Below are 16,180 nucleotides of genomic sequence, written 5' to 3' on the forward strand. Positions count from 1 at the left end.
TTGGTAGAAAGAGCCTCAATCCTCCTCCCATCAGTGGCAGAAGTAGCTATGAGGATTGAAGCTGGGTGGGCGATGCCTCAATCCTTGGCAGAAGGATGGGAAACAAAGACTTTAAACATGTTAAACATCCTTTTACAGATCTCCAGAATTATAGTGACAGTGGGGAGAAGGAGGGAATGACCCATCCCCCATCCTGAGCTTACTAGCCCAGCTCCTGGAATATCAGCCCCTGGGCAGTGCCAGCCTGCATGACCGTCCTGATCCCCACTCTGCCCTTTCTCCCAAAGAGCCAACAGAGCACATGTCTTGGAGAAGACCCCCTATCACCTTCTAGGTTGTCCTGCCACAGAACAGGAGCACCCAGCAATACAGCAGAGCTTCCCACAGGTTTCTGCAGTGTCTTCGGAGACCTGCAAGGAGGGTCAGCCCTTGTGGAGTCTCTGACCCAAATTCTGACATTACCTCTATCACTTATTCACAAAGTGACCTTACACTGCACTTTTCTGAGCCTCAGATTGTGCATCTAAAAACCGAGGATAATGCTTACCTCACTAGGTGGTTGTGAAGAAATGTAAATAAACCGTGTGTGAAAATGATTTCTAAAACCAGAAAACCCCACATAAGCCTCAGTGAGGAAAGCAACACAGTGTGGTAATCAGAGCTAAAAAAAAATGTAGGTGTCTGTGCTTGTTGTGGTGGTGGTTGTTGCTATTTATTGTGGTGACGGTGGTTGTGTCAGAGTCTGCAGTCTAATGCCCTGGTAGCTCCTTATTCACAGCTACGTTGATACATCTGCTCAAGTAAATTAAAGTTTTCCCACCTCAAAAAATTCCTTTAAAAAGAACACGTTGGCCAAGCACAGTAGTGCACACCTATAGTCCCAGCTACTTGGAGGCTGAGCTGGGAGGATCTCTTGAGCTCAGAGGTTTGAGGCTGTAGTGCGTTACGATTGTGCCTGTGAGTAGCCACTGCACTCCAGGCTTGGCAACACAGTGAGACCCCATCTCTAAATAAATAAAAAGAAAAAGAACTCATTCTCATGCCAATGTGTGAATTGACCCAGGTATTTGTTGGCCCAGAAGTATAAAATGTGTTTTCACTAGCCAGTGATGAAAACCTGTCAGTTTCCCATGTCTTTCTTGCTTGTCGCTGTGCATGAGTGAGCTTCTCACACACTCAAAGGCAGAAGCTATCTGAGTGCTCTCACCTGGCTTTGATACTCTCACCTCATGCCATCCCTGCTGAGGACCTTAAGGGTCACAGTGTGGCAGTGATTTCTCTGATAAAACAAAAATCTATGTAGTGTAACTAGGGCCCAGATGAAATATAGGCTCCTGAAAGCTCAACCTGGCTGCAGGACTCCAGAACAGGCCCAGGGTTGCTGGAATCCACCCCAGAGACCCTCCCCTCAGAGCTCCCATGAAAGGGAGCAAGAAGGGAGAATGGGTGGCAGAGGCATTTTACAGTTTATCAAGGCATGGGTAGACTAATGTTTTAAAACTAAAAAAAAAAAAAAATCCTTGTTCTGTTTATTGAGCATCTACTAAGCGCCTAGTGTTGCACTGAATCTCAGACTAGGACTGTGACTTGTTTGTAAAGGCTCCAGTCCCTGAGCTGTGCACGTGCCAGGGTGCTTGTGAGGAGCAGTCAGGCTCTGCGTCTGAGCATCCTCAGGAAGACCGGGCTGTGCCCCTGGGCCCAAGCCTGGTGTGGAGTGAGGAGAGCTGCATCAGAGAGAGCCTCGACAGAAGTGGTATGATGAGAACCTGGAGGAGCCCAGCAGGCCTGATGGAAGCAGCTGGTTCCTTGGCTGCCCCTATCTTGCCCAGGAGGTTATTTCTCTGGGAATAAACAGTCCCCTGCAGTTAGCAGGATAAATATAAACACAGTCTCCTGATCAGGGCTCAGAAACCAAGCTTTGCATCCTGGGCTCCCTGCTGCCGCTGCTGCTGCTGTTACAGAAAACAGAATGAGCCAGGGTGCAGCCACGTGGGGCTTCTGCAGCCAAGCAAACAGGCGGCCCCACTCTCTTCCGGCTGCCATAACAAAGTACCATGGACTGGGGGACTTAAACAATGGAAATGTATTTTCTCACAATTCTGGAGGCCAGAAGTCTAAGATCAAGGGGCTGGCAGGGTTGGTTTCTTCTGAGGACTCTCTCCTTGGCTTGCAGACAACCACCTTCTCCGTGTCTTCACGTGGTTTTTCTTGTGTATGTCTGTGTCTTAATACTCTTCCTGTAAGGACACCAGCCATATTGGATTAGGGCTCACCCTAATGGCCTCATTTTACCTTGATTCCCTTTTTTAAAAAGCCTTTCTACCAATGCAGTAACATTCTGAGGTACTGGAGTGTTAGGATCTCAACATATGAATTTATGGGGCATACAGTTCAGCCCACAACAGGGGCCCAGGAGGTCACCGAGACCATCTCCCTGCCTTCAGACTGAAACTCATCAGAACATTCCTAGAGGGAGGAGAGTCAGCCCAAAATTTAAAGAGCCCCTTAGAGAAAGATATTTCATATATTTGGTGTGGCTTGGTGATTTTCAGAAATTGCTATTGCTGGTGACTAAAAGCCAGCTTGCTTCCACAAAGCATTTGAATGAATGTAAGTGCTGAAACTGGAATAACTGAACCACAAACTCTAAGAGTGCAGGACCGTGTCCTAGCACAGCGCTTGCCATAGCAGGCGCCCAACAGGCTTCCCGTGGACAGGAAGAGGACAAGGGAAAGAGGGAGGGATGAAGGAAGCTAAAAATCCATTGAAAAAGGGTGAGGGATGTATCAGGTACTGGGGCGCAGCTCTACAGCAATGAATGGCCACAGTGGCTCTGCACTTACCATTGGAATGCTCAAACTGGGCAATAGGGCACTCAGAGTTCAATAAAAGGCAGCAAGTCGCAAGCATCTTCAGGAAACCAGCACCTCAGATTCTGAATTCTAGGAGGAAGGAATTGCACAGGTGGATCTTACTTATTCATGTACAGACAGGGTCTCACTCTGTTGTCCAAGCTGGAGTGCAGTGGTAGAATCACAGCTCACTCCAGCCTTGACCTCTTGGGCTCAAACAATCCTGCCTCAGCCTCCTGAGTAGCTGGAACTACAGGTGTGAACCACCATGCCCAGCTTGCTTTTTGTTTGTTTGTTTGTTTTTGTTTCTAGGGATGGAGTCTTACCATGTTGCCCAGGCTGGTCCCAAACTCCTGGCCTCAAGCAATCCCCCTGCCTTGGCCTCCCAAAGTGCTGGGATGACAGGCATGAGCCACTGTGCCTAGCCTAACAGATCTTTAAAGAGAGACATGGGCAGTGATGGTTTTTCTTTGGTTTTGCAGAAGACACAGGAAGAGTCTTCAAATGGATGCTTCCACTGTCCCTTCAGAAAGGCAGAACATGGAGCAGTAAATCTGACTGAAGGCACTTCTGTGGGCAGTGAGGGCACTATCGTTCACCTGCTGTTTTCTGATCACCCATTTTAATGTAGAGATGGCATTTGAGGGGTCTTTACTGCTGTGGTTACCGGGGTCTCATTCAAACCCTGAGCAGGTGAGCCCATGCCCTCTCACGTCCCAGGCCGGACACTCAGCCCCCTGGCACAGTGACTACACCTCATGGCTGACACAGAGTAGGAAAGTGAGTAGCTGTGAGTACACACGTGAGGGAGGGGGTTGACACTGTTGTGAAACTTTAGCACCATTGTTTGTATCTTCTCCAAGATAGGTCTGCCTGGTGGGGCCTTCTCTTCCCTGCTCGGCCCTTTGTGGAGGCCTAACCTTAATAAGGAGCTGAAGAAGCATATTTAGTGTTTCCTCTGTGCCACACACTCTGCTAAATCCACCAACTGTCCCCTCCCCTCTGATCCTCACAACCATCTGTAAGGCAATGCTGTCTACTTGATAGATGGGGAAACTGAGGCATAGCGAGTAGCTTGCTGACAGCCACCAGTGAGTAGTGGGGGCTGGATCAACCTAAACCGTTGACTCCAGGGCTTGTGATTTAGCCACTGTACTCATACATGGGCAAGTCACACAGCCTCTCTGAGATAAAACGCAGTGTCTGAGCACTTCAGCTGTGGATGGTCCTGAGCACTTCAGCTGTGGATGTCCTTGGCCTCCCTGGGAAGCGGCTTTAACGGCAGCCTCCTCTACCTGCGTCCATTTCTTCCCCTTTCGGCTGCTTCTGCAGCCCTCTGCAGTCTGGCATCCACACAGTGGTGCCTCCTTCTCTCCTGCAGAGAGCCAGCTTTCTCCCAGTTGCCAAATCCCAGTAGAACTCTTAGGTTTCCATCTTACTAGATTCTTCTAGAAATTTCTGACCCTGTACCCCATCATTCCTTCCTTCCTGAATGGCCTCTAGCTTCAGCAACTTCATCTTCTCCTGCATTTGTGGCCTCCCTTTGGCCTCCCTTCCTTAGTCCCCTTTTGGCTACTCCCCTGGTCTGGGCCACCCCACCTGTTTGATCCACAGCCTCTGAACTAGACTCGCTGAACTCACCCCTGCAGTCTGTCCCCAGTACTGCAGCCAGAGACACTTTTTTTTCGACTACCACCTCCTAAAAATTTTTAATAAACAGTCCTTGATTGAAAGCATATAAACACTATGAACAAAACACAAACTGATACACCCTCAAGTGTTTCCCTTGTTGTAACTGAAAGATTATAGTCTTGAGAGATGAGGTTGAGAAACTGGAGATATAAATTCTGGCTCAGACTTGAGGAAGATTGATGTCATGCAAGCTACATTATTTATCCTGGATTCAGTTTCCCTGTCTACAAAATGGGAGCAATGATGATATTGTCTTTACTGGGTTATGGCGATGACCACATTAAATAAGACAAAAAATTTGCTTCACATTGCTTGCAGCTATTAAAGATGTTGATGGGTGTTCGTTTAATCTAATTTCCTTTTAAAATTGCATGAGACTCTGCTGACAGAGAAAAAGAAGACAGTTATCAAATATATTCAGCATATCTGCTGTTGCTTGAAATCTACTTGAATATTATATTTCTTTTTCTTTTTGTAAAACCACTAGTTTATCTGTTTCTCCCTCACATTAAAATCAAATGAAAGTCATGGTTTTTCTCATTTCAGGGACATTTATATCACCTAAACTTTGCCCTGAAAGTGTGCAGGAGGCATTTGCTGGCTAATCTCTTTGTCCAGTGTTTTGTCTGTCACCCAGGCTAGAGTGCAGTGGTGCAATCTGGGCTCACTGCAACCTCTGCCTGGGTTCAAATGATTCTCCTGCCTCAGCCTTCCAAGTAACTGGGATTACAGGCATGCACCACCACGCCTCGCTAATTTTTGTATTTTTAGTAGAGACGGGGTTTCACCATGTTGGCCAGGCTGGTCTCAAACTCCTGACCTCAAGTGATCCACCTGTCTCAGCCTCCCAAAGTGCTGGGATTACAGACATAAGCCACGATGCCCAGTCCTTTTTCACTCTTTTCTTCTCTGTTTCCAGCCCCTCTGCCTCAGGGCCTTTGCTCGTTCTGTTGACTAGCCTGAAACACTCTTACGCTAGTCCTTTATCAAACATCCGTTCCTTAATGAGGCCTCCCTGGACCCACCCCACTTAAAACCATGACCTTCCTCCTCCCTGCCCGCACACTCCTTACCCTCTTAGCCTGCTCTATTTTTTATTGTTTGTAGCACTTGCCACTTTCTCACAGGCCACATAATTGTTTGTGGTTTATTATTCTGTCTCCCATACTGAAATGTAAGCTTCTTAAGGGTAGGGGACTTTGTCTGTTTAGATCACTGTTGAATCCCAAGGGCCTAGCACAGTTCCTGGCCATAGTAGGCCCTCAATAAATGTTTGTTGAATGAATGTGGTCTCCTTCATAGACTCCTCTTCTGCTCTTTAGATACTGGAGTTCCTCAGGGGCCTTTGTTCTCATACCACACGTGCTCCCTGGAAAGTCTCATCCACATGACACCTGAACCCTTGAATGCCAACCTGGACCTTGCAGACCTTGTGCCCGACTGCCTCCATCTCCTGGCTAAGGCATCTTCACTACTCAGTTCCAATGGCACCTGCTCTGGGACACCCTTCCAAACCTCTTCTCTTGCTTCCCGGAATCCCCTGACATCTCCCTCGCTGTCATTTTCATAGGGCATTGTGGTCATTGTGTATGAGGACAGGGATCATATCTTATTCATTTTTATTTACAAACTTAACAGCGCTTGTTGGGGGTGAACTTATGGTTTCAAAAGTAGCAACTATCCCATTTGCACCACAGAAAATGTGAAATATTTATAAAAGCAAATAGAAGAAACTTAAAATGAAAATCACAGCTGGGCGCGGTGGCTCACGCCTTTAATCCCAGCACTTTGGGAGGCTGAGGGGGGCGGATCACGAGGTCAAGAGATTGAGACCATCCTGGCCAACATGGTGAAACCCCGTCTCTATTAAAAATATAAAAATTAGCTGTGCATGGTGGTGGGCTTCTGTAATCCCAGCTACTTGGGAGTCTGAGGCAGGAGAATCGCTTGAACCCAAGAGGCAGAGGTTGCAGTGAGCTGAAATCGCACCACTGCACTCCAGCCTGGGCGACAGAGCAACATGCCGTTTCAAAAAAAAAAAGAAAATCACCCATATTTTCACAACTGAGCAGTGTGCTCCATGTACGGAATTAAGTACAAGTGTGTGCACACATGCACATACATAGCCAAGTAAATTGGAATACTTGGAAAGAATTTCATTTACAAAAAATAATGAATGGCATCCAATAAAATGCTATTATGGGCTGCTGAGCACAGCAGCATTTTGAGAAAAATGAAGGGAGCCAATGAGCGCCAAGAGCTGGCCTGTCACTCACAGTGGGGCTGGAAGGATCTGCCGTGGAGCATAAGCATTTCCCAGAACCCCTGTTCAGGCAAGGCTGCCTTATGACCAGGATGGAGTGAGAGAAAAACAAGACCATTCACCCCATAATCATGTCCAAACACAGACCAAAACAAGAACATCGTCCAAACCACAAAAAAGACCAAACATCCCTCATATGGTTAGTATGAGCAACTGCTGCTTCTTGGCCTTGCTATGTCGTTCCCATCTTCCAGCTAAGAATTAAGATGCCCAGTCATAGAAGTACTCCCGCTCTTTGGCAGAATCCCATCCAGAGCAAAGCCTGCTTCCTTAAGCCCTCCCTAAATCACCTAACTCAAGAACTCAAGCCCAACTCCTAGAATTAGCCCTCTTTGATACCCTCTGACTGAGATGCCCCAGAATCCATGGTGGCCAAGCTTCCTCATTGCAGTGAGCCAGTAAGCTCAATTGTGTTTGACTACAGGTGTGTTCCTGGAGGTCTGTGGGCAATCTTATTCACCATAGTCTTCCTTCCCCTGCCCTCATGCCTGGCACACAGCAGGTCTCAAAAACATGTTGAGTTAACTGAAACTAAGATGGAGACCGCGTTTCTGGTACAGTGTCTGCTGGTGATCACTGGACAAACTGCCAGTTCTGTCAGGAATTTAGCAGCTGCTCCCTGAGGACCTGCATTCTGGAGGGTGGCAAGAAGTCCAAGACATGGGCCGTGTCCTCATTGGCAAGCTAACATAGAAAAACACAAAGGGCTAAATCTCTGGGACAATGATCAGGACAGGGGCTGTCACAAGACAGCACACAATTAAATGCCTGGTGAGCTGAAAGTGCTGTCAGATGATGGAGAGGATTCAGACAGGCGAAGAGAAAAGGAAATAAGTCATTCCTGACCTTGAAAGGTGGGTCTGGGGAGCTCAGGGCAGCTGAGCCGGAGAGTGATCTAGGCAGAGCTGTACCTCAATACCACCAACTGGGACAGTGTGCAGAATGAGCCAAAAGGAGAGAGAATATTTCCAGAAAACCAGGGAGTCTGGGTCCCAGGTCATATGAAGGGAGGGGGACAATAGGCAAGGCAAGGAGGTGGCAGGAAGGTAGATTTGAAATTGGGCAGAACTGAGTTGCAATCCTGGTTGTGTTATTTTCTGTGACCCTGACCTTCAAGGTCATTAACGTCTCTGAACCTCAGCTTCCATCTCCTTCTATCACACAGGGTCTGACACAAAGTCATGCCACAGATCCAGGGCAGGCGTTTTGGCCACAGCAAGTACCCTGGCGCGGTATGATTGAATGCTCATCTCAGAGAAAAATCACAGTTGCATTCTCTGAACCGAAGGCTGAGTCAGGCCTCAAGAGGTGGAGTGGAAAGAGCTGTTGGCATGGGGCTGGGACGTGTGCTGCCTTACTTCTCTGAGCCTTGGTTTCCTCACCTACCTAATGGCACCTCCCCCAGGAGCTGCTCTGGGGATTACACCTGTGAAAGTACCAGCAGAGTGCTTGGTCTGGAATAGGGGCTCCATAAATTCAGTCCTCAACATCCCTCACTTCCTGTGTGCCGGCCATCAACCTCCCCATCTGTCTGTGGCAGCTGAGAGTGGAATGTGCCGTTAGTTCCAGCCCCACCCCCATTAGAGGAGGGGTGTGCCTTACCCCTCAGCTGCAGTCCAGTGACCACAGCCAGGCCCTGACAGAGACCCTTGTGCTTTGACATTTTGGGCTGGATGAAAAGAGAGAGAGACCCTTGTGCTGAGGTGCTGTGGGCAGCCCCTTTACCAGCCCATAGGGCAGGCGCATGTCAGGGGCTAGCAGAGCAGACACACAGCTCCCCATGGGCCTCTAGAGCACCTCCCTGGCTGCAGCTGAAAGGTGTAGGTTTGTTTTCCTCATGGCTCCTCATCTTTATTCCTCCTTTGAAGCAGCCAACCAGGCTGGCTTCTGTGGGAAGGCCAAGCATGGGGACACCTCAGTTGGAGGGAGCCGGGCCCTTAAGGAGTGGCCTCTGTGCATTGAGTCATCCCCGAGGGCTCTGTGTGCCCCCTCAGCCTGGGCACTGAGCCCCCCCAGACGTGGCTTGTAGCTCCATGGAAAGGATGGGGCTGTGCTTCTCCAGGTGTATAAAACTGAATTCACTGGGAGGGCTTGGAACTATCCACTTGAAAGCAGGATTTGTTGCTTTACAAACCACCAGAGACTTCCTTTTAAAATCTCCTCCTGTGTGATAGAGGAGTTGAGGTAAAGTGATTGAATTGACATTGTCTTGCTGCTCCGAGCACCTCCTCCTCACGGCCGGCTGGTCTGTCTCCCTTCTGAGAGGTGGTATGACCCCGGAACTCTTCCCCACACAAGCCCCACATGAACGCTGAGGTGGGTGGGAGGAGTGAGGGACGGGGTAGGTGGGCAGAGCTTTCTTCATCTCATTGCTCCTCACTCCGGATTCATCAGTCACGTCTTTGTCCCATCAAAGGCCTCCCTTGGTCTTGGATTTAGTCTTTTCCCAAAATTCTGGGCTGAGATGAGGGCTCTGCTCTTTCTGGGGGTGGGGGTGGGGGGGCAGAAGGGGCGGTGATCTCATCCCTGGAAAGGATTAGTCATCAGGGAGACAGGGACGGATCTTGGGGAGGGGGGCTGGAGACGGGCTGTATGTAAATGAGTCATCTTCCCGCCAGCTCGGGGCCGAACTTGACAGCTGCTCCCCAGGAGAGGTTGTTAAACGGGAGCTACCCGGAGGCAGGAGTAGTTAACCGACTTTTAATAACTCATTTTGCTGAATGATTTCTGGTGAGGAGAGAAAACCTTAATCCCAGAGATAAAGCACAGAGTGGGGGGTGGTTGAAGTCACCCCGCTAGCAAGGAAGGCTACGCCGAGGTACAAAGTCGATTCAAAGAAGTTATTTGCATTTGCTCACAGTTAACCAAAACCTCTCTAATGTTAGAACTCACTGGCCTGAACCTGTGGGGTTCATCCTCTGTCCCTAGCTCCCCTACTCCTGCTACCTTAGCTGTCTCCACCTCCCATCTTGTTGTCATCAAATGAAGAAAGTCACCTCAAAGGCCCCCAGAGAACAAGACAAAAGCAAGCAGAACAGGGGCAGAGGGCCATTTTCTGTGTGCCTGGCTGACTGGAGCCTCTTTGTCCGGATCACTGCGCACCCAATGCAAGAGGGGTGCACTGGATGCTCCCACCCCACACCTGGCTTCGGAGGGAAGAAAACCAAGAGCTTCTGTCCTCAGGGAGCAGTCCATCCAGCTCTGCAAATCAGACAAACCAGCAAGCGCCAACAAATAGAGCAGCCCACGGTCTCAGCTTTTCCACAACAGCCACATTTTAAAATATCCCTCCCACACACACACACTCTCACTTTGGGGACTGGAAAAGATGGTGCCTAACCTCTAGCCGGGCCTCCTACCCAGTGCAGGGGCCTAAAGCAGGAAGTGAGCCCAGCGGTGAGGAGGTGGAGGCCCAGCAAGGCAGGAGAACAGCAAGTCAATGGTAGAGCCAGGCTTGAGTGTGCCTATAGGGGCATTTCCCTGCCTTGGAAATCCATATGTCATGTGGTGATTTGCCCATTCCTTGCCTGCCTCACCTGAGCCACTTTGCTGTGAAATAAGGTCCATGTCTCACCCATCGTGCTTCCCAGCTAAGCTTGGTGCTTTTGGGGAGTTTACTATGTCCTGGGCACTGTAGGATGCATGTGGGAACTACAACCTCATTTAATCCTCACAATGACATTCAGAGGTAGGGCAGTGGGCCGGGCACAGTGGCGCACTCATGTAATCCCAGCAGTTTGGGAGGCCAAGGTGGGCAGATCACCTGAGGTCAGGAGTTGGAGACCAGCCTGGCCAACATGGTGAAACCCCGTCTCTACTAAAAATACAAAAATTAGCTACATGTGGTGGCACGCACCTGTAGTCCCAGCTACTTGGGAGGCTGTGGCAAGAGAATGGCTTGAACCTGGGAGGTGGAGGTTGCAGTGAGCCAAGATCGCACCACTGCACTCCAGCCTGGGCGACAAGAGTGAGACTGTCTCAAAAAAAAAATAAAAAATAAATAGGTAGGGCATTGGGCCATTTTTAGAGGGAGAAGTGAGGGTCCGAGAAGGTAAGGAATGTGTCCATGTCACCTCCTTAGCAGGTGGAGGCACCAGAGCCTGACACCACTGTCCCTGTTCCTAGTTCTGCTCTCAGCTCTCCGAGGGAGGCCCTTCCCAAGCCTGCAGGAGTGAAGACTTGCTGAGTTTGTCTTCTGAGCATGAGGCTTACCAGAGCCTAGAAGTTTCTACAGAGCAGGGCACAATGCCAGGTGCTAGGCTTGGATGCTGGCACCTAAAAGTGCCCGGCAATGCTCACTTCACAAAGCTCCTGTAGGGTCAACCTGAGTCCCAGGTGGCTAGGAGGGGCTCCCAATGTTACCAGATGGAAGGCCTTGACTGTGAGTTGTCCAGGTTCTTGGCATGTTAAACAAAGAACAGAAAAAACCTTACAAAGCAACAAAAGAATAAAGCAATGAAAGACCAAGCAACAAAAGAACAGTTGCCAGGTGTGGTGGTGGGTGCCTGTAGTCCCAGCTACTCTGGAGGCTGAGGCAGGAGGATCACTTGAGCCCAGGGGGCAGAGGTTGCAGTGAACCAAGATCATACCACTGCACTCTAGCCGGGGTGACAGAGCAACATCCTGTCTCAAAGAATAAACTTAAAAAAAAAAAAAAAAAAAAAAAAAAACAGTAATGAAAGCACAGATTTATTGAGGCGAAAGTACATTCCACAAAGGGGGAGCAGACTCAAGCAGGTGGCACAGGAGCCTCTCTATTGCAATGCTCCCCAGGGTTTTTGTTGTTTTTTTTTTTTTTTTCCCATGCTATTTACAAATTTGTTTGTTTGCTTATTGTTACCAGAATGTGTGCTCCAGGATAGTCAATGTTGTCTGTTTTGTTTAAAGCTGTATCCCTAATGCCTACGACAGCCTGCTACATCGTGTGCAAATGTTTTTTGAATGAATGAATATTGTTTTTTGTTTTTTGGGTTTTTTTTTGAGACGGAGTCTCGCTCTGTCACCCAGGCTGGAGTGCAGTGACGTGATCTCAGCTCACTGCAACCTCCGCCTCTCCCCAGGGTTTTTATAAAGCTAAAAGGATTTGCTAGCACCCCTAGGTGCCCTTTAGAGGCCTAGGGTTAGTTACACCCTATGAAGGACTGGCCCGTGACCAATCAGAGGCTGAAGTGACAGCTTGGCCCACAATCAATCAGAGGCTGAAGTGGAAACTTCTGTCTTATCACAGGAGTGAGGATGTGGCCTATGTGCTGCATAATCTTGCCTAGAACTGGCTGCACCCGCTGTTCTTATGCCTTAACTTTTGGTTACCCCAACTCCCTGTTCTCCTGCCTCACCAGCATTGTCCCCTTGCCTTCTTCCACAGATTCCCCTGCTCCATCAGCCAGAGTCACTGGACATTTCCTATGGGCCAGGCTTCACCAGCAGGCTGAACCCCCTCACCCTGCCCAGTAGCCCTGGGCACTGCACTCTCCCAGCAGGAGATGCCTTTCCCAAGCCTAGGCCTCTGCTCCCTGTCAATCTCTTGAAATCCCATCTAATCTTTTTTTTTTTTTTTTTTTTAAACAAGGTCTTGCTCTGTCACCCAGGCTGGAGTGCAAGGGTGCAGTCATGGCTCACTGCTGCCTTGACCTCCAGGGCTCAAGCCATCTTCTCACTTCAGCCCCCTGAGTAGCTAGGACCACAGGCACACGCCACCACGCCCAGCTGATTTTCAAATTTGTAGAAATGGGGTCCCACTATGTTGCCCAGGCTGGTCTTGAACTCCTGGGCTCAAGCAATCCATCCGCCTCAGCCTCCCAAGGTGCTGGGATTACAGGTGTGAGCCACCCCACCATGCCTGGCCCCACCCAATTGTTAAGACTGAACACAAATATCTCTTCTTCCATATGTCTTTCCTAATCATTCCACCAGGAAGGCCTCAGCTCTGATGTTGACCTAAACTGGTCTGGATGCACCCAGGGATTGGGGATTGTTTTCAGTTCCCCAGGTGATTCTATTGTGCAGCCAGAATTGGGAATTGCTGCTCTTGCCAAAAGCAATCTACCTCTCCTTCTTCCAAACTCTTGTACATTCGCTGCTTTCCTTTATCACATTGCAAGCTCCTTCCTCTAGTTTCAAATCTCTGCCATGTGCTTGCTTTGTGATCTGGGGCAAGTTACTGAACTTCAATGTCTTCTTTACCTGTTAAATGCAACTCAGTTTACTAATCTCACAACTGGGGACAATAATCATCTCCACTGTAGTTCATCAAATCTAAGACACTATTGGTTATGAACACACACACAATCATGGTATGTACCATTAAGAATTTAAAATACTGCCAAATAAACTATCAAGCCATTGACTGTAAGATGCATGATTTTAGAGATGTTAACATGAGAGGAAAAAAGCTGTGACTTGGAATCAGTGAAAACATGGAACCTCATGCAGTTGTTGTGAGGATTAAATGAATTGATACGCATGCAGCACTTGGCACGGTGCGTGGAAATAGTGAGGCTCGATACACAGCAGCGGTTATTATACCCTCCGCATTTTCAGTCCTCAGTAAGTACTTTAATGACTTCTCCAGCCATTCTTTTAGCACCAGCTCTCCCAAAAGGTTCAGGGCTTGTCCAGGGTGGTCGGTTGTCCTCCCCGGCGGTGTGACATGGAGAAGGCTGACATGTGCAGCCCTGAGGTACCAGGGCTGGGGCACATGTCCCAGGGAAGTCTCTGGCCCAGTGCCTCTCAAGTATCCAGTCCTCCCCCATTGAGTCTGGCCAGAAGCCCCCTCCTACTCCCAGAGAGGCGATGTCGCAGTTCCAGCCACAGAGCAGGCTGTTGGCAGCCCCGCCCTCCATCCCACAGCCCTCCCCACATCTCCCACTCCTCCCTGTTCGGAGAGAGAGGGACATGGGAAGGCCTGGCTGCTGGCCTAGCTGGGCAGGGCTCAGCCTTGTGTGAGTCTTAGGTTCCTTCATTATTAAAGTGAGGCTCTTAATCCCAACACTGGCCAGTCAGGAAGGATCAAATGAGATGGGGATATTGGGAGAAGCTTCTCAGAGGAATGTACCAAGCTGACAAGTGGGGTCATGAGTAGGGTTGCCAGGTTTAGGAAATAAAAAGAGAGCATGCCCAGTGAAATTTGGATTTCAGATAATCAACTATATTTTAGTATAAGTATGTCCCATGCAATATTTGGGACATACTTAAAAAATGATTTCTTGTTTACCCAAGTCATATTTAACTGGGTGTTCTGTATTTTACTCGGCACCCCTAATGAGCCATGGGCCATGCCCAGTATTTCCGAGTCTTTTTCCATCCCTGCCTACTGAGTCCACGCCTCAGCCTTCCCATGGCTTCTCTGTAGCCATGAAAATGCTCTGCACTGATTGACTTAGGTCTACCCATTCTTGAGCCAATCATGGTAAGGAACTGGATTATCCTGATTGGCCTAGACTAATAGAGCCCATTCCTGGAGTTGGGTCAGTTCTCCAAGTAGCCTGGCTGCTACTCAATATAGTACAGGTTGGGAATGATTGGTAAGGAGAGAGCTGCAGTGCCCACCACAAAATTTTAGGTCAATGGAAATTTGAATCAAAATATTTGTAGTTGGACAGATTCCAACCAATAGGGTCGTCTGGAATACCTTATTAACATTATTTCTTAAAGGAATGGCATTCTTAAAGGAATATTCCATGTACATCTGATTTATCTGGAGACATTTGTTAAAATGAAACTCCTGGGCCCATTTTCTGACCCACTAAATAAACCTCTGAGCGGGACCTGCCATGGAATCTGCATTTTAATCATGTGTCCCAGTTGCTTGGAACAGCCCTGGTTTATACATGCTGTCCTGGGGTAATTACTAGTAGAGCCACTTTCACTCTCAGAAGTATCCCAGATTGGACTGCACAGTACGTTTTATTTCCCTGTCTCACAGTTGACAGTGCAGAGCCCAGCAGGAAAAGTTTCCAGCGGGTAATGAGTCAAGACTTCCCATCTGTCTGGCAAGTGGAAAGGGCATGGGCTTCAGGGTCAGCTCAGCCACGTACAAACTAACTTCAGTGAATGCTTCCCCTCCCTCAGCCCATTTCCTTGCCTGCATTGTTGGGGGTAATAGTGCCTCCCTCACAGGGTGGCTGGGGCCTGGATGGGAGGAGTGCGTCAAGGGCCCAAACAAGGCTGCCACCCAGGGCTACACGATACAGATCAGTGCTGGCCTCTCCATCTCACTTCCATGCTCTCTGAGCTGAACTCCGAAGGCCCCGTCACCAGGGCCCCATTTGCGAAGGCGGCACCAGACAGGCTGTGGGAACGAGCTTCACAGCTTTTGTCAAAGTGGCATAATAAAGCCCCCAAGTGTCTGCTCTTTGCAAACTGGGATAGCAGATCAATTGTGGCATAAACAAAATAGCAGGCTTGGTGCGAACCCAGGGACAGATCACGCTTCTGCAGGGTGTGATTGAGGGGGAGGAGGAGATTCTCAGGGTGGCTGGGTTTGCCTTTTCTCTGGCTGAAGCTTTGAGGCCCCTCTCCAGAGCAGCTTGGCTCCCCACAAATTGCAAGAGCTTGGGAGACTGCTCCTCTACTCTGGGAGGCAACTGGCTAGGCAGTGGCACAAGCATAGGCCCCAGTGCTCTCAGCAGGAAGCCTGTCCCAGGGTCTCAGCACCCCCCAGAGCTCTGAACCTACTGACCTTGATGCAGAAGAAGGATGGACCATCCTCCACCCCCACCTTGTCTCCCAGGCTGAGCTGAGCGTGCTCTGTAGGAAAGAGAAGGGCAGTAAAGCAGGCACAGAGAGACCTCAGGAACAGGACAGTAAGGACGCTTTCACTGGCTGCCCTCTGCGCTGTCGGAGATGCTTCTGACCTGCCTGTCCCTTCATTCTGGGCAGATGGTGCTACACAGCCAGTCTAGTATTTAGCATCATTTGGGGCCTGCAGCACTCCCTGGTTAAGTTGTTATGCTGAATGCAAGCTGAACCAGGGCCATGAGAAGACCCCAGGACAAGTTCTGGCCCAGACTCTACGTACCCTGTCCCAGAGGTGAGCCTGCTGGCAGCAAAGGGGGCAGGATCTGTACAAAACTGCTAAGAAACCCAATGAGGGGCCTCTAGGAAGGCAGCCCAGAGACTGTGAGGACAGGAACTGCATCTGTCTGGTTTTCCACCTTATTCCTGAGTCTCGCATGATGCTGCCAACCTGATGCTGTCCACAGTAAACGTTTGCTGAAGGAATGAATAGGTGGATGTTGGTCTTACCAGCTTCATGTCTGGTGTTGGTTGCCTTGCTGAGGCCCTCGGATAAAGCCACACCCCTGTGAGGAGG

The 16,180-nt window shown here is 49.3% G+C and overlaps 2 protein-coding genes across 3 annotated transcripts in view; one reads left to right on the plus strand and one right to left on the minus strand.

The window, feature by feature from the left end:
- KCNK12 (potassium two pore domain channel subfamily K member 12) overlaps positions 1-16,180 on the plus strand; it is a 56,311-nt gene that overhangs the window by 28,984 nt on the left and 11,147 nt on the right. The window lies entirely within an intron of this gene.
- Positions 2,861-16,180, minus strand: part of MSH2 (mutS homolog 2) — a 136,042-nt gene continuing 122,722 nt past the window's right edge. Inside the window, exons 18-19 of one of the 2 annotated variants that reach the window (XM_063618050.1) lie at positions 10,724-10,840; positions 8,843-9,030 (exon numbers count right to left, since the gene is read on the minus strand). In XM_063618050.1, the coding sequence (XP_063474120.1) occupies positions 8,858-9,030; positions 10,724-10,840 (290 nt within the window). In that variant the 3' untranslated portion in view covers positions 8,843-8,857. Of the gene's footprint in view, positions 2,943-8,842; positions 9,031-10,723; positions 10,841-16,180 lie in introns of those variants that run through there. The other variant, XM_055240848.2, reaches the window with a different exon arrangement.

The sequence above is a fragment of the Symphalangus syndactylus genome, chromosome 14, assembly GCF_028878055.3.
Source record: "Symphalangus syndactylus isolate Jambi chromosome 14, NHGRI_mSymSyn1-v2.1_pri, whole genome shotgun sequence".
NCBI classification, from domain to species: Eukaryota; Metazoa; Chordata; class Mammalia; order Primates; family Hylobatidae; genus Symphalangus; species Symphalangus syndactylus.